Consider the following 23640-nt stretch of genomic DNA (forward strand, 5'->3'; position numbering starts at 1 on the left):
GTCCAATCAATAGACGCCTTCCAATTTACTTTATTCTATTCTTAGTAACATTGTGTAATCATAATATTATCGCCATCTGTCACGTACGAAGGGAAACAGAGTATTGTTTTGTATATTATCGTTATATAGAATTAAAAAATGTTTCAAATGAACCAAGTTAACCAGGTAAATAAATAACTACGGCCTAAGGTAGTTTAGATTCTCATTAAAGAATTGTACATGTCTGAAAAAATTCCTGTAATGCCTTTTAGCTAGGCGAGTATAGCGTACGCACGAGTAATGACTCGCACCTCCTGACAAGCTCTGTTTTACGTTTAAAATTGATACCATACGGTTAACGGTTACTGACCAGTTAATAGCTACGGCTATTCAAATAATAAAAAGTCCTAACCGTAGGAGCACTACTCACCAGCATGTTTCAGGCATCGATTTGCTAGAAGTCTGTCCATAACAAGCTGACAAAAATACATGTACAGTGGCCTGTGTAAGCACCGATTCTACTACTCCGACGAGTGAGAGAGAGAATACAATCAAGCTCTCGCCACTTCCACAGCTGTAGCAGCATGCAACCGTGTCAGAGTATGGGCTGACAAGATTCCAATGATAATTGACATGTCAACGGTTGTTTCTTCTTTGATTGGTGATTCCAATGTCAACGGTTGTTTCTTCTTTGATTGGTGATTCCATTGTGACGCTGGAGGGTATAGGCATCCGAAACTGGAAATATATCATCATCATCCACATTTAAACCATGTAGTCTTGCTCCAACGAATGATGCATTCGTATGGAAAGTAAAATGATGTCACCACCATGCTATTGTGTGGCGTTCACTGGAAGATCGCAATCCACCAGAACTTAATCCAGAACTGTATTGCTGGGTTAAGGTGACTAAATTGAGAACATTACAATCGGTCAATTTGCTCCTGTAGCTCATCAAATGCGGATGCATGAGTGACGACCCAAATAGTAGGCTTAGAAAGAATGTATAGTATTTTGCACCTGTGAAGTAGCAGGTTGCAACCAGACACACGACTAAAGGATTAAACTGAATATTACCTAGTTTTGTGGGGGTATTTTCGTATTTTGCGGGTAGAATTTGCTTTTTTAAATGATCAAAACACAGATTGTGCCCTTCTTTTCAGGGCCGTGCCCATGTGGCCCTGGACCCCCTGTTAGGCATGTATGTAGTGTTATCGTATAGGCATCCGAAACTGGAAATATATCATCATCATCCACATTTAAACCATGTAGTCTTGCTCCAACGAATGATGCATTCGTATGGAAAGTAAAACGATGTCACCACCATGCTATTGTGTGGCGTTCACTGGAAGATCGCAATCCACCAGAACTTGATCCAGAACTGTATTGCTGGGTTAAGGTGACTAAATTGAGAACATTACAATCGGTCAAATTGCTCCTGTAGCTCATCAAATGCGGATGCACGAGTGACGATCCAAATAGTAGGCTTAGAATGTATAGTATTTTGCACCTGTGAAGTCGCAGGTTGCAACCAGACACACGACTAAAGGATTAAACTGAATATTACCTAGTTTTGTGGGGGTATTTTCGTATTTTGCGGGTAGAATTTGCTTTTTTACATGATCAAAACACAGATTGTGCCCTTCTTTTCAGGGCCGTGCCCATGTGGCCCTGGACCCCCTGTTAGGCATGTATGTAGTGTTATCGTATCAATCATATGCTGCTATGTCCATAAATATATAGTTTGGTTCGTGAAATAATTATTGTCCAAACCGCGTTAAAGGGACATATTGTCTGCTATCATCTAATCACCCCACAGCATAATGGATGATTTTGGTGTATTCCTTGGCCCCAAAAACATACGGTTAGACACCAAAATTATCATCCTAGACAAAATAGTATGGGGGTTATAGGTGATTATTTGAAATGACGGCCATCTTGGACGCCATCTTGAATTTCTCAAAATGCTCCAGGGTGACCCAGGTTCAATCGGCAGATTCTTAAAGAGGACACCATAGGCTATTAAATCAATCATAAAAAAATCTTTGTGTACAACTTCCAGGTTCAGCCATAGTTCTGCCGGGCTAAGTGTTTTAACGTCAATGTGACGTCATTACATCACATTACCGTCATGAACTCACACCATGACATTTATCGTCACGATAATATTTTTTTCCGATTCGTTGATATCACTTTTGTATCTAATGATAATACATTTATTGCTCTAAAACGAGCCGTTTCCAAGATATGGAGGCCAGAAAGTCCAATTGGTGGCCATCTTGGATTTATGCTAATTATGAAAAACGCTACAGGGTTTCAGCGGACAATTTTGAGTTGGGAGTCCTTAAGACATCCCTTTACTAGATTCCAGTGAAAGAAATTCTTTTGCAATTTGTTCTCGGTACTTGACAAACAGAAATTATATCTCTCCGTCTAAATAGTTACTGCAATAGTTATGATTTTGATCTCTTTGAAATATCTTGTTGACGCTCTAGAGGCTAAAGTTAATATCCGATTGACTTTAAATTTATACACAGTCTTTAAGGTCATGAGACAAATTACTGCCTGAGTTATAGCCCTTGATCTCTTCCGATAATTACTGCCAGAGTTCTTAATCCATTTTGAAACGAATTGGGTCAAATGAGGTCCTGGTAGGAACTGGGTTTTAAAATTTTAAGTTTCCATTCCCTTTAATATAACCAGACTTCAACAAAAATAATTCTTGGTAATTTGTTATGAGGAATATCGTATTCTACTGTATGTAATTACCACAAATATAACGACAAACAGGTACACCATACAGAAAATTTTCCATAATTCACGTACCGGCTTAAAGTTCATGTCAGTAATATTCCTGAATAAATTACTGTATTCGGTTGGGTTTTTTTTCGATGGATATAAGTTGATACGGCACCATGGTACATGTATTTCTTTATAACACAATTTGTAAGGGTTTTTTTTCTATCACATAATTATAACTTGCAAATGTTTTTATTCATTCGTCCATGATAGACACATGGCACAATGATCACGTGACAACCATAATTGAAATGGCTTTAAAATTAAATTCCATACAACTATGCCATACAGCTTTCAATAATAATAACCGATGTCATGTGTCATTCGGCATTGGAGATTCATAATATATTATTAATGACTATTTCTCAGTGTATTCGGTGTTCTATCCGAGGATTATATTCAACTAAGATTTAAATTTAACTAACAACTGGTCAGTGAAAGCATTAAATTATGATCCAATTATTAGTTTAATTTCTACCAGTACACCTGGAATTCATACTGACCGTCAAAGGCACGCGATAGATGCACAATCCATTCCGAGATCATATCATACTTCCTTTGATTGGCACGTGGCCTATTTCCTCAAGGCAACTTACTGGACCCGGTATAAATAATCTGCAAGCTTGTTTTGTTTTTTTACCGGGTTATCAAAATTACCATTACTTGTGGTGAGTCTGTTTTTTGGGGGTTTTTTTTATCTGAATCTACAGTTTTAGCTCTAGGAGAATTAAGCTGTATTTTTGCAAAAATATCGATGGTTTGGTTGTGCAAATTGGATACGATCAGTTACCGTTTGGGCGTAGATCGACCATTTTAGAGAAACTGAGTACAACTAGTTGCCGGAAAAGTAGAACACGGCTAACTGGTTGCAGCTGGTGGTTTTCCAGTCACAAGCACGCGTCCATCGACACAATCCTCTCAGTTGCTCCCAGTTGCCGGCAGTGAAGTCACGTGAGAAACAAGACTTCTTATAACTTTTTTAGTGTCTTGTAAATTCTTTCATTATGAACAAAAGAAAAATGTGTGTCAATCATTGTGGACTGCGCAGTTGACTTAGCTGCTGGGCGCATATGTTTCATTACCTAGCTACCTATCTTTCTGAAAATGAAGTATTTTGAACTTTTAGTTAAGGTGGGGAAATAGTGATGGATTGATATTCATGGTTGACTGTAGTAAAGATATGTTTAAAAGTAAAACGGATGATGAAGGTGACAATCATTTTAATGTTTGTATGAGGGTAAGTAAGCTACAATCTTTCAGAAGAAGAAACATGATCATTTAAGCTTTAACACTATTCGTCTTGAGATATCCATCTGATTTGTTGTGAAGACCACATAAGACAAAAAATCTAAATTTCATGTACGTATAGCCAATGGTTACTATATCCAATGGTTACTATATCCACTTTACGGCAAGTTCACACCAATCTGATTAAAATGAATCCGACATGCCAAAACACTTTTCAATTTTTATACACCCACATTTTCATGTGGATGTATATTGTCGTCGCCCCTGTCTGTCCACAAGTCCACAATTGTTTGTGAACACTATAGAGGTCACATTTTTTATCTGATTTCAACGTAACTTGAAATATAGGTTTATGACCCTAAGATCTCGGTTCCTTTCGATATTGGCATGTATAGGACTGTAACTTCATGGATTATTTGTACGAACAAATCGCGTTTTTAGCTTGTGGACCCTATAGAGGTCATTTCTTCTGGATTTATGGCCCTTGTTTCACTTTGTTGCACCTTGTGAACGCTCTTAACGACAAAAGTTATCAACCGATCTGTATGAAATTTATATGCATCATTTAAATTAGTAAAACAAAGAAGCCTATTGAATTTCAGCAAGCTCTGTTGATTACATCTAGAGTTATGGCCCTTGTTTCACTTTGTTGAATCTTGTGAACACTCTAATGACAACAGTTATCATCCAATCTGTTTGAAATTCATATGCATCATTTAAATTAGTGAAATGAAGAAGCCTATTGAATGTCAGCAATTTCCGTCAATTACTTCTAGAGTTATGGCCCTTGTTTTACTTTGGTGAACGTTCGAACGACAAAAGTTATCATCCTATTTGTATGAAATTTATATGCATTATTTGAATTAGTAACACAAGCCTGTCGAATTTCAACAATTTCTGTAGATTTTTAGAACTTTGTGAACCCTGAAACGACGAAAATTATAATGTCATCTGTATGAAATTGTCTATAAAATTCCCCTAATCACCTACAAAAGAATAAATATGTGACAACCCTTGTCGACTGCTCAGACGACTTAGCTGCTGTGGGCGTATGTTTTGTTGCCTGGCAACCTATCTTTTTAGTTTGTGGTCCCTCTAGAGGTCACAATTATTAATGGATTTAAAAAAACGTTCAAATATATCACCGTTACACCATTATGATGGCTAAATTCGAATTTCGTGGAAATTGGACCAAAACTGCCGAACAAAATGGCCGCCTCTTGCACGCAAATGGTGTAAATATATGGTATATCAAGGTTGTGGATACTCTAGAGGCCACAATTTTGATTTGATTTGATTTTGATGAAACTTGAAATACATACATGTATTTATGTCCCAAAGATCTTGGTTCCTTTCGATATTCGCACATATTGGATCGTAACTTCCTGTATTATGGCCCTTGATTGTACGAAAAGTTGCGTTTTTAGGATGTGATCCCTGTAGATGTGTGGTGTGTAGGTTAATCTGCATCTCCAAAAGATCTTGGTTGCTTTCGATATTGGCATGTATCAGACCAAAACTTCATGGATTATGGCCCCTGATTGTACGAAAAATCACGTTTTTAGCTTGTGGACACTATAGAGGTCACAATTTTTATCCGATTTTGTTGAAACTTGAAATGTAAGTTATAACCCAAAGATCATGGTTCCTTTTGATATTCGCGCATATCGGACCGTAACTTCCTGAATTATGGCCCCTGATTCTACGAAAAATTGCGTTTTTAGCTTGTGGACCCTATAGAGGTCATAATTTTTATCCGATTTAAAAAAACGTATTATTATATGACCGCTACACCCTAAGGACGGCTGAGTTCGAATTTCTTGAAAATCGGCCCAAAACCGACAGATAAAATTGCGGCCCTTCGTTCTCAAATAGCATAAAAAATATGGTATATCAAGGTTGTGGACCCTATAGAGGTCACAATTTTTATCCGATTGTGATGAAACTTGAAATGTAAGTTTATAACCAAAAGATCTCGGTTCCTTTCGATATTTGCACGTATCGGAGAGTAACTTCCTGAATTATGGCCCCTGATTGTACGAAAAATCACTTTCTTTTTAAAAGCTTGTTCTCTATCCATCTCTCGAAAATGTGGGCGTATCCTGCCTGGCAGCCGCTGGTTATCCAATTTTGTTGAAATTTGAAATGTAAGTTTATAACACAAAGATCTCGGTTCCTTTCGATATTTGCGCGTATCGACTTGTAATTTCTTGAATTATGGCCCTTGATTGTAGGAAAAATCACTTTCTTTTTAGCTTGTTCTCTATCCATCTCTCGAAAATGTGGGCGTATCCTGCCTGGCAGCCGCTGGTTATCCAATTTTGTTGAAACTTGAAATGTAAGTTTATAACCTAAAGATCTCAGCTCCTTTCGATATTCGCGCATATCGGACCGTAACTTCCTGAATTATGGCCCCTGATTATACGAAAAATCGCATTTTTAGCTTGTGGACCTAATATAGGTCATAATTTTTATCCGATTTAAAAAACCGTATTATTATATCACCGTTACACCCTAAGGGAGGTTGAGTTCGAATTTGGGACAAAATGGCCGCCGTTTGTACATGAATAGTGTAAAAATAGGGTAAATCAAGGTTGTGGACCCTGTGGGTCACAATTTTAATTCGATTTTGATGAAACTTGAAATGCACATTTGTAACCTAAAGATCTTGGTTCCTTTCGATATTGTCGCATATCGGATTGTAACTTCCTGAATTATGGCCCCTGATTATACGAAAAATCATGTTTTTAGCTTGTGGACCCTATAGAGGTCATTATTTTTATTATTATATCACCGCTACACCCTGAGGAAGGTTGAGTTCGAATTTGGGGAAAATCGGACCAAAATTGCCAGACAAAATGGCAGCCGTTTGCACGCGAATAGTGTAAAAATAGGTTAAATCCAGGTTGTGGACCCTGTATGGGTCACAATTTTAATTCGATTTTGGTGAAACTTGAAAAGCATGTTTATAACCTAAAGATCTTGGTTCCTTTCGATATTGTCGCATATCGGATCGTAACTTCCTGAATTATGGCCCCTGATTGTACGCAAAATCGAATTTGGGGAAAATCGGACCAAAATTGCCAGACAAAATGGCAGCCGTTTGCACGCGAATAGTGTAAAAATAGGTTAAATCCAGGTTGTGGACCCTGTATGGGTCACAATTTTAATTCGATTTTGATGAAACTTGAAAAGCATGTTTATAACCTAAAGATCTTGGTTCCTTTCGATATTGTCGCATATCGGATCGTAACTTCCTGAATTATGGCCCCCGATTGTACGCAAAATCGCCTTTTTTAGCTTGTGGTCCCTCTGGAGGTCACAATTATTATCCGATTTAAAAAAACGTTTGATTATATCACCGTTACACCGTAATGAAAGTTGAGTTCGAATTTCGTGAGAATCGGACCAAAATTGCTAGAAAAAATGGCCCCTGATTATACGAAAAATAGTGTTTTTAGCTTGGGGACCCTATAGAGGTCATAATTTTTATTATTATATCACCGTTACACCCTAAGGAAGGTTGAGTTCGAATTTGGGGAAAATCGGACCAAAATTGCTGGACAAAATGGCAGCCGTTTGTACACGAATAGTGTAAAAATAGGGTAAATCAAGGTTGTGGACCCTGTATGGGTCACAATTTTAATCCGATATTGATGAAACTTGAAAAGCATGTTTATAACCCAAATGCGCGAATATCGAAAGGAACTGAGATTTTTAGATTATCAACTTACATTTCAAGTTTCAAGAAAATCGGATTAAAATTGTGACCTCTATAGTGTCCACAAGCTAAAAACGTGATTTTTCATACAAACAGTGGCCATAATCCATGAAGTTTCAATCGGATACATGCCAATATCGAAAGGAACCGAAATCGTTTGGAGATAAACCTATATTTCAAGTTTCGTCAAAATTGGATAAGACTTGTGACCTGTAGAGTGTCCACAAACAAATTGTGGACGGTTGGACAGGGGTGACGACAATATACGTCCACATGAAAATGTGGGCATATAAAAAAGTGAAACAATGTTAGACATTATAACCTTATCTTATCACAAAGGTTTATCCATCGAATAATTTATATTCAGATTTCATATCAAGTCAATTAAGTCAACAAATAATATGAGGCTACTTTATTACAAAAACATTGGTAAGAAAAGCTAATTGATTAATTGGTAAATAATAATTATAAACAACTGATGACTAAAACTTAATTATATTAAACAATTAACGTGTGTACGATTAGTTCGTTCGTGAGGTATTACGCACACGTTCCACCTAGAGTGATGTCTTTGATCTGGCCGGCGTAAAAAAAATATAATTACCTAATCGGCATTCTTAATTAATTTATGACCCCATGTCTGCAGCTTTAGTCGGATACATTAATGACAGATATAAACGACACTACACTTTTATCAATACACAAAGATAGTTAGATGATCCTTCTCAATCTGTTATTCCATTTAGCAACAAAATTTATTTGTACTGTTAATTCTAATGTATATTGAGATTTTTTTTTGTACTTCATTTGTACAGTCTATTTCAGAGTAATCCATGCAGAAAGAAAGGCCTGGTATGATGGCTACTTGAAAACGAGATACAGTTGGCTGCTCTGATAACGGATAGTCATTTACAAATCGCGTTTGAATCATGTTTGACCTTTATGATACGTTTTGTAATGACCACATCTTTTTACTCCTGTACTCTTCGAATCGTTTGGACTGCACACAATGGTAGAGGGACTCAATCAGTGTTTAAAATTCGGCAAGAAAAGTTGTAAGCCAACAGGATCCGCTGGTAGGCACCATTCATGAAAGTTGCAGGTCCTAACATTAACTTGTGGGCCCAATAAATATTAACAAAACACACGTACACTACACCACCCCAAATTCCTTGAACTTCTACGTTCCGTAGGTGTCTTCTACAGCCATTTGGGACAGGTTTAAATGTTAAAATATGTATTCAATATTGATTAACTGTTCACATTACAATTTTAACTTTTGAAAGATTTAATGTTTATACTTCGTGTATAGAAAGAAAAAATCATTTCACCCCAGGCTTGATATTGTGCTGGCAACGTATCTCGAATTTCCATTCACATAGAAATCTGAAGATTAAAATGGCCCTTAACATTCTCCGAAAATTAACAGAAAATATTGTGCATATAAATAAAATGAAATGAAACTGGCTTTTAAGGTCTTACAAAACACAGATTAATCATTTGTTTTGTTTCATTCATCATGATGTGTGGAACTGTGTAATGAAAGACCGTGACCACATGAAAGTAAACTATCAGTGCTGTTTGGCAGACGACACGTCATTTTTTATCATTATTAAAACTGACCTGATGTCACACATTGGGATAGCCTATATTTATGGAACGATAAACTCTTTGTTATTCTTCCTATATGAAATATAGCACGTGCCTGATTTCGAAGACTTGGGTCTGCAGTACGGTAGTGAAATCTTCATTAAAGAAATAGACTTGATAATCAAGTCTGCTATTAATTCACGAGAGTTGGAAATAATGGCGGGAAAGGTCACTCGTTTTACCTCGCTGGAATTATATTGTTACCCGTAGTTAGGCTTTCAGGGAATTTTCAGCTCTGGTTTTTTATATGCCCACATGGAAATGTGGTCGTATATTGCCGTCACCCCCATCCGTCGGTCCGTCCGCTCATCGTCCGCAATGTCTTGTGAACACTCTACAGACTACATTTATCAACCGATTGTTTTGAAATTGATATATGTTGTTTGCATTAGTGAGATGAAGAAGCCTATTTAATTTCAATAACTTCTGTTAATTTCTTCTGGCGTTATGGCCCTTGTTTTACTTTGTTGCACCTTGTGAACGCTCTTATGACAAAAGTTATCAACCGATCTATGTGAAATTGATATGCATCATTTAAATTAGTGAAACGAAGAAGCCTATTGAATTTCAGCAATTTCCGTTAATTACATCTAGAGTTATGGCCCTTGTTTTACTTTGTTGCACCTTGTGAACGCTCTAACGACAAAAATTATCAACCGATCTGTATGAAATTTATATGCAAGTTTAAATTAGTAAAACAAAGAAGTCTATTGAATTTCAGCAATTTCCGTTAATTACATCTAGAGTTATGGCCCTTGTTTCACTTTGTTGAATCTTGTGAACACTCTAATGACAAAAGTTATCAACCGATCTATTTGAAATTGATATGCATCATTTAAATTAGTGAAACGAAGAAGCCTATTGAATTTCAGCAATTTCCGTTAATTACATCTAGAGTTATGGCCCTTGATTCACTTTGTTGAATCTTGTGAACGCTCTAATGACAAAAGTTATCAACCGATCTGTATGAAATTGATATGCAAGTTTAAATTAGTAAAACAAAGAAGTCTATTGAATTTCAGCAATTTCCGTTAATTACATCTTAGAGTTATGGCCCTTGTTTCACTTTGTTGAATCTTGTGAACGCTCTAATGACAAAAGTTATCAACCGATCTATTTGAAATTGATATGCATCATTTAAATTAGTGAAACGAAGAAGCCTATTGAATTTCAGCAATTTCTGTTAATTACGCCTTGTTTCCCTTTGTTGTACCTTGCAAATGCTTAGTAAAACGAACAAGCCTATTGAGTTTCAGTTATGACCTAAATTAGTGAAATGAAGACGAACAAGCCTATTGAATGTCAGCAATTTCTGTCAATTACGTCTAGAGTTATGGCCCTTGATTTACTTTGTTGAACTTTGTGAACTTTCGAACAACAAAAGTTATCATCCGATCTGTATGAAATTTATATGCATTATTTGAATTAGTAAAACGAAAAAAGCCTGTCGAATTTGAACAATTTCTGTAGATTGCTTCCAGAGTTACGGCCCTTGTTTTAGTTCTTAGAACCTTGTGAACCTTCAAACAACGAAGATTATAATGTCATCTGTATAAAATTGTCTATTAAATTCCCCTAATTACCTACAAAAGAATAAATATGTGACAACTCTTGTCGACTGCTCGGACGATTTAGCTGCTGTGGGCGTATGTTTTGTTGCCTGGCAACCTATCTTCAATTTTATTTTTACAAGACAAATGTTTTATATCACGTGAATATTTATTCTTGGATTCATGACAGACACTCCATTGAAGGAATGAATATAAGACAGTAAATAAGGCATACCATCGGAACACACACTCATCTATTCCACACTTGATCAAAATGGTTAAATAATATCCTCCCGAACTCTGGGAGCGTGCCGATATTTGCAAGTACGACCTCACTCCTATAACGATAATTTCTTTCGGTGGACAATTTTATTTTTATTTCCGGTAATGAAATACTGTTAAATATCTGGATGAAATATATTTCGGATTTAACACTAGGGACCAGGTATCGTCCAGATTTTACGAAAAAAGGGAAGAATTTAGAAACTAAGCTTATCATCTAGAATTTAATACACATATCCTGCTTATAGATTGCCGTCAAGAATGTGTTAAATGTTGTCAAGATTCACCAAAAACCGCCCAGTTTGTGCTACCGTGTAGATTAAGAAACACCGTTTACGTTTGACAACGATCGTCTGCTTTACGACTGTCCAGTTTCTCAGGATGTTTTTTAGAAATGAACACTACCATTTAGATTTGAATGGTGTTTAGTTTATAGACAAGGCGTTTATTTTCCCGGACGTTGTCAAGAAATGAACAGAGTGTTTAAATATTTAAGGCGTTTAGATTTTACGCCAAATTACCACTTTACCGAGTAGTAATGCAATGCCGTTTACTTTTCATGTCTTGTAATTAGTTTGCCCAATGTCATCTCGAAAACTTAAGGCGTTTGTTTTTGTGTGAAATATTTAATTTCTGTCTCCCAATTTTAGAAACTATGTTCAGATTTAGAATCTGAGTAAACTGTCTAAAATTCTCGAAAGAATTGCATATTTGTTGAATATCGTCCATTCTTCGGTATTGCCGACGTCCGTTGGGAAAAGTCGATTTACAATGAATTGACAATTTTCCCGGTGTAGATAACACTCACATTTTATTTATTAGAAAATAACAAAACAATGGACGTATATCTTGTTACTTATAATCTTGCTTTCTGGGTTATTTACCCGCTTCCGAAATTAATAACAAATGTATTTGTAAATTTACAAATTAATTTGTGCAGTTCTCGTTTCGGCCACAAATGAAACGTCATTTTCGCCATTTATCTAGACGTCTTTGGGGGACTATTTTCGCCAACGTTTATTTTTGTATCCCCACCCCTTGGGAATGTTGAAGAAATACCGATAGGAGGGTAATTGTTAACAATTGTAGGTACAGTTTCCCCCCATTGAAACGGGCAAGGACCGAAAATAGTATCTAGTTTATAATTAGTTTTGTCACAATAAAATCAAGTATTTCTAACCAAAAAACAAAAACAAAACAAGCAGGGTCATTAAAATATTTAATATCCAAATATATGGAAAGTTCCTCTACAAACTATATGCACATATATTGCACATAAAACACTTATCAGTTTACACACTAACATTCGGGATACCTCACATCCAAGTCTAAAACCTAATCTGTGTATTGTTTACAAACACAAAATATAAAAACATCTTTACACAAAAGTTGAAAATTTAATCGGCGATATCAGATTATATTCTTTGAATGACCTACTGCTATTGTTTTATAAATGACAAATTCCAACCACGTCCTAGCTGTCTCTGTTCCATCCGAAGCCATAGCCTATGCCGTCGCTTGGAATATACAGTCATAAATGCTCTTCATTACAATTTAGATTATATTCATTGAATAACCGCCTGCTTATATCACAAATTCTAGCCACCTGTCTCAGTTCCATCTGAAACCATATCGCTCACAGATGTGTAATTACAACACCATCGCATGGAATATACAACAGTCATAAATGTCTGTCGTTAGATTCTTTGAATGGCCGCTACCTATTGTTTAATTAATCCCCTAATCCAGAAACATGGTTTTGTAGTGAAGTATATTCGTATTGTTATTTAATTGTTGTTATGATTTTTATACGCCCACATTTTCATGTGGACGTATTATGCTGTCACCCCTGTCCGTCTGGACGTCCGTCCATCCACAATTGTTTGTGGACTCTCTACAGGTCACAATTCTTATCCGATTTTGACGAAACTAGAAATATAGGTTTATCCCCAAAAGATCTTGGCTGCTTCCGATATTGGCATGTATCGGATCAAAAATTCATGGATTATGGCCCCTGATTGTAAGAAAAATCACGTTTTTAGCTTGTGGACCCTATAGAGGTCACAATTTTTATCCGATCTTGTTAAAACTTTAAATGTAAATTTATAACCCAAACATCTCGGTTCCTTTCGATATTCACGCATATCGGACTGTAACTTCCTGAATTATGGCCCCTGATTGGCCCCGCCCTAAGGAAGGCTGAGTTCGAATTTCGTGAAAATCGGCCCTAACTGACAGACAAAATGGCCGCCCTTCGTTCTCAAATAGCGTAAAAATATGGTATATCAAGGTTGTGGAGCCTATAGAGGTCAAAATTTTTATACGCCCACATGAAAATGTGTTGTTGTCCGTCCGTCCACAATTGTTTGTGGACACTCTACAGGTCACAATTCTTATCCGATTATGACGAAACTTGAAATATAGGTTTATCTCCAAAAGATCTCGGCTGCTTTCGATATTGGCATGTATCGGATTGAAACTTCATGGATTATGGCCCTTGTTTGTACGAAAAATCACGTTTTTAGCTTGTGGACCCTATAGAGGTCACAATTTTTATCTGATTTTGTTGAAACTTGAAATGTAAGTTTATAACCCAAAGATCTCGGTTCCTTTCGATATTCGCGCATATCGGACCGTAACTTCCTGAATTATGGCCCCTGATTTAGCTTTTAGCTTGTGGACCCTATAGAAGTCATAATTTTTATCTGATTTAAAAAAACGTATTATTATATCACCGTTACACCCTAAGGACGACTGAGTTCGAATTTCGTGAAAATTTTCCAAAAATTGACAGGAATTATATGAACTGGGGAAGAAAAGTGTACCGGGACTATAGAGGTGAGTCGTTGTGTATTGATGTTATTTATTAATGAAATTGTTATTGAACTAGAACTGTGAAGCAGTAATGATGGGTTTCACCGGTGCCACGTTACCCTTGAACTCGTATCACTTCATGTACCAGTGGAACCGATAAACAGATTTCCACACAAACATTGCAGTAGTGTTATAAAATGGACGCAGAATCAATCAACCCCGGCAATATCAATTCCATTCATACATCTGTTACCATGTGTTACATATGTCAAAAAAGTGATTCTGACAAAATTTGTTAAATAACGTGAAAAGTGACGCATGCAAAATTGCCTATTTCTTGACAACTGCTTATATTACAGACTAATTTTCACATACATTCTTTTTGTATGGATTATTGCTACGAGTTTATAAAAGTTATGAAGAAATATTTGAAAATATGAAGACGCTGGATGGGTTGTAAATAGCTTATTTTTACACCTTTTTTCACCTTTTAATCGATATAGACCGAAAATGAAATCGAAATTAAAAAAACTGAGTCCGATGTTTTGTGCGCCTTTAAAGGACGCACGCTTTGAGTTATACCAAATTTGAATTAAATAATATTTGCTTTCAAAAAGTGGTACCGAACTGTCAAAATTGTAGTTTTTGATAAAATTATGTCACTTCCGTTGCCGACAGGAAACTTTATCGGTAACATGAAAAATGACATTTCGGAAAACGGACCTTATGAACTTTCTATTATACAAATCGAACAATAAATAATTAATCTAGGACCGAAAAACTGAATTACCCAATGGCGGCTAGCACAAATTACGGAGAAAAAAATCGCTCACATTTTTGCCCAAGTCAGCTGACCATTTAATCCTGTGTAACATTCCATCAAAAAATATTTATAAATAAAAAAATAATTTGTAAAAATTTAAATTTTCAAAATTTCGCACCTATTATAAACGAAGATTCGTCGAAAATCAAAAATCTGAAGTACGTTAACTATTTGCCCTGTCTCCGACAATGTCAAAATGTTAAAATCTGTCGATTATTGTAAATATTATGGCAACAATTGAAAAAACGACAACTTCGGTGATTTCGGAGAGAGAGAGAGAGAGAGAGAGAAATGGGGTTTAACGTCCACTCGACACAAACTAGGTCATTTCTGGACTAACATATGGTTTAATTTTATTTCAATAATTCGCTTGCGCGTAGGGGTCTTTAGCAGTGGAAGGAAACCGGAGGACCCGGAGAAAACCCACGAGGTTGGATTCGAAACCATGCCAGTTGACTCAATGACAGGCCGTATGATACAGCACGCACATGCTAACCATTCGGCCACCCTCCCCCCCCCCCCCCCACACACACACACACACACACACACCCCCTGGTGATTTCGGACATTTCGCATTGTCGCAGAATGTTCAAAATAGATTCAATCTCTTAAGTCATGCCGACTTTCCTGTAATACTATAGATATCGGATCGATCCGACAAGTAGTTTCTGAGATTCTGAGATATGCTCAAGTGGAAAATAAAACAGCCCAAGTGTTGGATGATTGTTTTTTTGGTAAAAACAATCATCACTAGAACTGCGACGCAGTAATGATGGGTTTCACCGGTGCCCCGTTACCCTTGAATATATGTCACTTCCAGTACCGATGAAACCATTAAACAGGTTTCCATAAAAGCATTGTACACATCAAACAAAATGTACGCAGAATCAACCAAATCCAGCAATAACAATTCATTTTATACATTTGTTACATGTAAGTGTACAGTACTTCCAGTGATAATGAAAATGTTAAATAAGTTTTATGAAATCAGAAATGGCATAAGGCTCCACATTGTGAAAATTTTATGTAAATCGAATAATAATTGCCACTTTCATAGACCAAAAACCTTGAACAGTGACTTGTAGAAAATCGTCTATTTCTCTGCAACCTTACAAGTTAGAAACCATTTTTTGGTATCAGTATGATCGTATGGGTTCAATCTATTTGTTGATTGGAATCAAATATCATAATTTTAAAAACATTATAAATCAGACTCATAACGATAATGATAATGATAATGATAATGATTTATTCTTAATATAGCGTTTTACATACATTATCACAAAGCGCTTTACAAATAATACATAAATCACATGATACAAAATATATACAAAAAGATTACTTAAAAAACATAAAGGCCTAAAAATATTGTTTGATAGCTTAAAAATAGTGACATTTAAAGAGGTGAGTTTTGAGTGTTGTTTTAAATACATTGAAGTCACAGATGGCCCTCATCGCAACTGGCAATTCATTTGAATCAAATATCTGTTTTAAACAAATAACAAATATGACTAAATTGAATAAATTATTTGTTTCGAAGGCTATAAATACAGTTTTTGCCCAAATTACCTCATTTTCTGTGACATTGAAAATGTTAAATTGGTTTGAACTAGTCACAATTGACATTACGCATCAAATGGTGTCACTTTTATGAAAATCCAAAACTAATTGACTCTTTTACAGGCGAAATAGCGTAAAAAGTAACACATGCAAAATTCACCATTTCTCGGCAACTGCCCATATTACAAACTAATTTTGAGAAAAATTCTCTTCGTATGGATTAATGGTACAAGTTTATCAAAGTTACGAAGAAATATTTTAAAATATGAAAAGCCTGAATGGGTTGTAAATAGCTCACTTTTACACCTTTTTTTACCTTTAAATCGAAATGGCGCAAAAACAAAACCGAAATTAAAAAACGAGTCCGAGATTTTTTTCGCCTTTTGCAGGAGCATTTATCTTGATCTATCAGATTTGCAAAAATTAACATTTGCTATCGAAAAGACGTTCCGACTCGTCAAAATCGGAGTTTTTAGCTGAATTGCGTCACATCCGGTGCCAATAAAAAACTTTACCGGTAATAAAAAAATGAGAATTTGCACCGTGGAGCATATGAACTTTGTTTTACAAAAATTGGACAATAAATAATTAACCTAGAACCGATAAACTGAATTAGTCAATAGTATCCAAGAAAAATTATTGAGACAAAAAATGTTCACATTTTTGCTCAAATCAGACGACCATTTAACCCTGGGTAAAATGCCATAAAAAAATATTCATTAATAAAAAAAAATTTTGTAAAAATTTAAATTTTCAAAATTTGGCGCCTTACATCTCCGAGGATTCGTCGAAAATCAAAAATCTAAAGAATCGTAGCAATCAACCTGGTCTCTGGCTATGTCAAAATGTATCAAATGTTATAATCCAATTACGGCAATATTTAAAAAACCGACAACTTCAGCGATTTTGGACATTTCGCATTTTCGCAGAACGTTCGAAATAGCTTTAATCTCTGAGTCACACCCACTTTCCCAGGAAAACCGAAGACATCGAATCGATCCGACAAGTAGTTTCTGAGATATGCTCAAGTGGAAAAAATAATAGTAAGAAGAAGAAGAATCCGAACAAAAGCAATACTAGTGTTTCACACAAGCTACCCAGTGTGAAACCCAAATAAAGTGATTTATTTTGTTGTTTGTTATTTATAAATGCGACCGCTGTAGATTGGCGAGTCTGCTACTTGGCGTAAAGAAAATTATACTTATATCAAACACTCATATTATACTGACTGAATATTTCTGGACGACTTATTCTACCTCCCGAAATTAAACTAAGTCACGTGGACGAGTCAACCAATGCAGCGTGGATGACTTAACCAGATTTTTCGTGTGGAGGACCTGACTAGCATATATCTGACAATTGAAAAAAAAGATATTGACTGTCAATATGAGAAAAAGTCAGTGCATTACCATGTTTTTATTAAGTATAGAATGAATAAAAACAAGGGAATGTACAGACAATTTCTATTTTTCTCTTGTTGTTATTAATTGCGGAAGCGGGTAAATAACCCAGAAAACAAGATTATAAGTAACAAGATTGTAACTAAATAAAAAAAAATTGAGTTTTATCTACACCGGGAAAATGGTCAATTCATTGTAAATCGACTTTTCCCAACGGACGTCGGCAATACCGAAGAATGGACGATATTCAACAAATATGCAATTCATTCAAGAATTTTAGACACTATACTCAGATTCTAAATCTGAACATAGTTACTAAAATTGAGAGACAGAAATTAAATATTTCACACAAAAACAAAAGTAAACGGCATTGCATTACTACTCACCCGTAAGTTACTAGATGGCTCTCGGTAAAGTGGTAATTTGGCGTAAAATCTAAACGCCTTGAATAATTAAACACTCTGTTCATTTCTTGACAACGTCCGGGAAAATAAACGCCTTGTCTAAAAACTAAACCCCTTTCAAATCTAAATGGTAGTGTTCATTTCTTAAAAACATCCCGAGAAACTGGACGGTCGTAAAGCAGACGATCGTTGTCAAAAGTAAACGGTGTTTCTTAATCTACACGGTAGCACAAACTGAGATTTTTTGGGAATCTTGACGGTATTTAACACATACTTGACGGCAATCTATTAGTTGGATACGTGTTGTAAATTCTAGATGATAAGCGTAGTTTCTTTCCTTTTTTCATAAAATCTGGACGATGCCCGGTCCGTGTTAATAGGAGCAATATAAATATTCTCAAAAGAGAATTTTATAGAACCATGAACAAAATATCCATGGCAAAAACAGTCGGCTCACAGGGCTGACCCGCCATCTTCAAAATAAAAAGATGTCGGCCCGTCCAGTTATTTATTGGTGACGGACCCACGTAAATTTTAAACACTGGACTCTATGACAAAGTTACTTTAAGAGCCATTTTACGAGAAAATCAAGTAATATCAGGCAGATGTTCCAAGGTGGGGGTCGGCCGATTGAGTTCATACTCACAGGGTTTAGTCGACCCATCGAGCCTACTCCCCAGCCAAAATCACTGAATACAGAAATCAACCGTTTCCGAGATACAGGACGATTACGTAATCGGGCTGTATCTCAGAAACTGTTGATTTCTAAAATCAGCGATTTTGGCTTGGGAGTAGTCTCGATGGGTCGACCAAACCCTGTAAATATGAACTCAATCGGCCGACCCCAACCTTCGAACCTTCTGAATGGTTTTCTCGTGGAATGGCTCTTAAAACATAGTATTGAAATCATTGTCGTGAGAAAAGAGAGCGAGCAGTACATTATAAAACAAATTCTAAATTATTCCATAGTCAATTGTTGTATTTGATTAGGGGATTAAGGAATCAGTCAGGCGTTAATGAATACACACGCCGGCTGTATGTAGGTAATTAAGGAATAAACATTCTGAATATGCATTCGGTCACTGTGACGTCACTGGCATCTGAGGGGATTAAGAGTGTTTTTGATAATTGGCAAAGTCGTTTTTACCGGAGGTCTATTTTTCCGACTTTGAGTGAAGATAGCTGAATTATTTTCAATCAGATTGGTGTGAACTTGCCGTAAAGTGGATATAGTAACCATTGGCTACACATAGCGAAAAGTTCCCACATCCATCTTATGTGCACTTTAAAACAAATGTCCATGATCTTTTCAAAACAAAAAGATATAATATTGGAAAATAATACTGGTATTTGTTTTTTTAATTTTAGTGTATACAAACTACCATGCAGAACAAAATAATTAGCAGTAATAAAGACTTGATTGGTGTTATATTTTATGGAACTGTAAGTAGGTATTTAGGAGTATGTCTCCATAAATTATTTGAAGGATACCGCATTTTACTAGCTTAGATGATTTTGGTACCCGAGTTTACCAGCCAAAGCCTTTCACAAGCTGAATTAAAGAGTATGATAATAGTAATCTGAAGGAATCTACATATGAAATAGCTTGTACTGTTGGTTCTAAAGTTGTTAATGATGCAATTCCTGCATACATTCTATAGTTTTTCATTAAATAATATGTTTATTTATTGCAGGAGAAAATTGAAAATCCAAATGACTTTAAGAATATTTATGTTTATATGGTAAGATAAGAGTTTGAATTTCGTGAAAATCTGCCCAAAATTGACAGACAAAATGGCCGCCGTTTGTTCACAAATGGCGTAAAAATATGGTATATCAAGGTCGTGGACCCTATAGACGTCACAATTTTTATCCGATTTTGTTGAAACTTGAAATGTAAGTTTATAACCCAAAGATCTCGGTTCCTTTCGATATTCGCGCATATCGGACAGCTGAGTTCGAATTTCGTGAAAATCTTCCCAAAATTGACGGACAAAATGGCCGCCGTTAGTTCACAAATGGCGTAAAAATATGGTATATCAAGGTTGTGGACCCTATAGAGGTCACAATTTTTATCCGATTTTGTTGAAACTTGAAATGTAAGTTGATAACTCAAAGATCTCGGTTCCTTTCGATATTCGCGCATATCGGACCGTAACTTCCTGAATTATGGCCCCTGATTGTACGAAAAGTCGCGTTTTTAGCTTGTGGACCCTATAGAGGTCATAATTTTTATCCGATTTAAAAAAACGTATTATTATATCACCGTTACACCCTAAGGACGACTGAGTTTGTATTTCGTGAAAATCGGCCCAAAATTGACGAAATGGCTGCCGTTTGTTCTCAAATGGCGTAAAAATATGGTATATCAAGGTTGTGGACCCTATAGACGTCACAATTTTTATCCGATTTTGTTGAAACTTGAAATGTAAGTTTATAAGCCAAAGATCTCGGTTCCTTTCTATATTCGCGCATATCGGACAGTAACTTCCTGAATTATGGCCCCTGATTGTATGAAAAATCACGTTTTTAGCTTGTGGACACTATAGAGGTCATAATTTTTATCCGATTTAAAAAAACATATTATTATATCACCGTTACACCCTAAGGACAGCTGAGTTTGAATTTCGTGAAAATCTGCCTAAAATTGTCATACAAAATGGCCGCCGTTTGTTCACAAATGGCGTAAAAATATGGTATATCAAGGTTGTGGATACTCTAGAGGCCACAATTTTGATTTGATTTTCTTGAAACTTAAAATGTATGTTTATAACCCAAAGATCTTGGTTCCTTTCGATATTTGCGCATATCGAATTGTAATTTCCTGAATTATGGCCCTTGATTGTAGGAAAAATCACTTTCTTTTTAGCTTGTTCTCTATCCATCAAGGTTGTGGACCCTATAGAGGTCACAATTTTTATCCGATTGTTTTGAAACTTGAAATGTAAGTTTATAACCCAAAGATCTCGGTTTCTTTCGATATTCGCGCATATCGGACGGTGACTTTCTGAATTATGGCCCCTGATTTTACGAAAAATCGTGTTTTTAGCTTGTGGACCCTATAGAGGTCATAATTTTTATCCAATTTTAAAAACCGTATTATTATGTCACCGTTACACCCTAAGGACGGCTGAGTTCGAATTTCATGAAAATCGGCCCAAAATTGACAGACAAAATGGCCGCCGTTGGTTCTCAAATAGTGTAAAAATATGGTATATCAAGGTTGTGGACCCTATATAGAGTTCCGTCTTCATTAGCCCAGTTTGGAGCAAAACAGTAAAACGTTAAACCCCATTTCATTTTCATTTCATTTCTATATAGAGTTCACAATTTTTATCCGATTTTGTTGAAACTTGAAATGTAAGTTTATAACCCAAAGATCTCGGTTCCTTTCGATATTTGCGCATATCGAATTGTAATTTCCTGAATTATGGCCCTTGATTGTAGGAAAAATCACCATTTTAGCTTGTGGACCCTATAGAGGTCATAATTTTTAACCGATTTTAAAAAAAATGTTTTAGTATATCACCGTTACACACTAAGGACAGCTGTGTTTGAATTTCGTGAAAATCGTCCAAAAATGGCCGCCTCTCGTTCTCAAATAGCGAAAAAATATGGTATATCAAGGTTGTGGACCCTATAGAGGTCACAATTTTTATCCGATTTTCTTGAAACTTAAAATGTATGTTTATAACCCAAAGATCTTGGTTCCTTTCGATATTTGCGCATATCGAATTGTAATTTCCTGAATTATGGCCCTTGATTGTAGGAAAAATCACTTTCTTTTTAGCTTGTTCTCTATCCATCTCTCGAAAATGTGGGCGTATCCTGCCTGGCAGCCGCTTGTTCATTCCGAAGTTATCCGCCTTTTTAGAAAACCTTTATTGGATTTCTTTCAAATTAGGTGGGAAGTATTGGGATCATGAGAGATTGAATTCTATTCATATTCAACATTCTGAGACTTTCTGTTCTGATGTTATCCCCCTTTGCCAAAAACCATGTGAATGCGATAGAGGATATAGGTTTTAAGAGATTTCTTCAAATTTGGTTGGAAGTGTTAGGATCATGAATGGATGAATAGAGCAAGAGCCCAGGGGGTCAACCTAGCTGATATGGTATTAATGCATGCATATCTGGTATCATCAAAATATGTCTGTCGGGTATCTAGTGGTGGGTGTGGCTGTGAGGGCTACGATACTGGGTATGAATTCTTGAGCTAGATTAGCTCAAAAGTGTACCACATGATAATGGTACACCAGTGTACCTTACATCTTCAAGTATTACAAAAACACTCTGACAGACATTTCTAGTAGTGGGGTACCCTTGACAGAGTTATGTAATTGCCAGACCACAGCTAGGCTAGATTAGCTGAAATCTGTACCACTTAAAACTGCTTGGAAGTTGTTCAGCACCACCACAGGAATCAAGAATGATCACTGCCAGACAATTTGTGCGGTGGGTTACCCCGACAGACACGACGAACCCCCTCCCCCCCCCCCCCCCCAACTAGGCTAGATTAGCTGAAGTCCGTACTACCTAAAAGTGTTTGGAAGTTGTTCAGCACCACCACAGGGATCATGAATTACCACCGCCAGACAGATATTGCGGTGGGGTACCCCTGAAAGAAACACCCAAAATGCCCCGCCCCACAACTAGGCTAGATTAGGTGAAATATGTACCACTTATAACTGCTTTGGTGTTGTTCGCACTACCAAAGGAATCATGAATGATCACTGCCAAACAGATTGTACGGTGGGTTACCACTAATAGACACGCCCAAATTGACACGCCTCGCAATTAGGCTAGAGTAGCTGAAGTGTGTACCACTTAAAACTGCTTGGAAATTGTTCAGCACCCCAGGGATCACACTACTTCTCCCAAGAGACACGACAGCCAAGCGCCCCCTCCCAAAAATTTGGCTTTATCAGCTGGGTCAGACTTATTGAGAATTCTGGGTATTACATATTTTCATGAGTATGTAATATCAATTAAAGACTAGACTTGCTTGCAAGACTGAAGGCTTTCACCGTAGCCAAGGTGTCACACGGTCGCCAGATGCATGACAAAGACTATCCCCGCCACTCCCCCCACCCCCCAAATAAAATCACATACTTGCATAACTCAGATATTGACAAGTTCTTTGCATGCGCATTACGATAGAAGGAAATTGAAAAATATAGCTGAACAATTCACATCATGATTATTCCTAGATCGGTAGAATCGAACAGATGCCGACAATCCAAATATGTAATCAAAAACTCAAAATTCCAAGAAATAACAATATTAGTAAATTTTCAAATTTTGAAGAAAAAATGAGAACGACACGATATCTCTCTTCGGCCGTTATCCCATCCGCAATATCCCCAGCTGTACAAAAATGTAACTTTTTCGAAAATCGGTTGGGAATTGA

The 23640-nt window shown here is 36.4% G+C and overlaps 1 protein-coding gene across 7 annotated transcripts in view; it reads left to right on the top strand.

Annotated features, from left to right (window-relative positions):
• Window positions 1-23640, top strand: part of LOC126825389 (X-ray repair cross-complementing protein 5) — a 284666-nt gene that overhangs the window by 41048 nt on the left and 219978 nt on the right. For 5 of the 7 annotated variants that reach the window (XM_050555024.2, XM_050555025.2, XM_050555022.2 and 2 more), the window contains 3 exons: window positions 3905-4015; window positions 19599-19673; window positions 19925-19972. In XM_050555024.2, coding sequence (XP_050410981.1) covers window positions 3905-4015; window positions 19599-19673; window positions 19925-19972 — 234 coding nt within the window. Of the gene's footprint in view, window positions 1-3904; window positions 4016-8732; window positions 8824-19598; window positions 19674-19924; window positions 19973-23640 lie in introns of those variants that run through there. The other 2 variants (XM_050555027.2, XM_050555026.2) reach the window with 2 other exon arrangements.

This window comes from Patella vulgata, chromosome 6 (assembly GCF_932274485.2).
Source record: "Patella vulgata chromosome 6, xgPatVulg1.2, whole genome shotgun sequence".
NCBI lineage: Eukaryota > Metazoa > Mollusca > Gastropoda > Patellidae > Patella > Patella vulgata.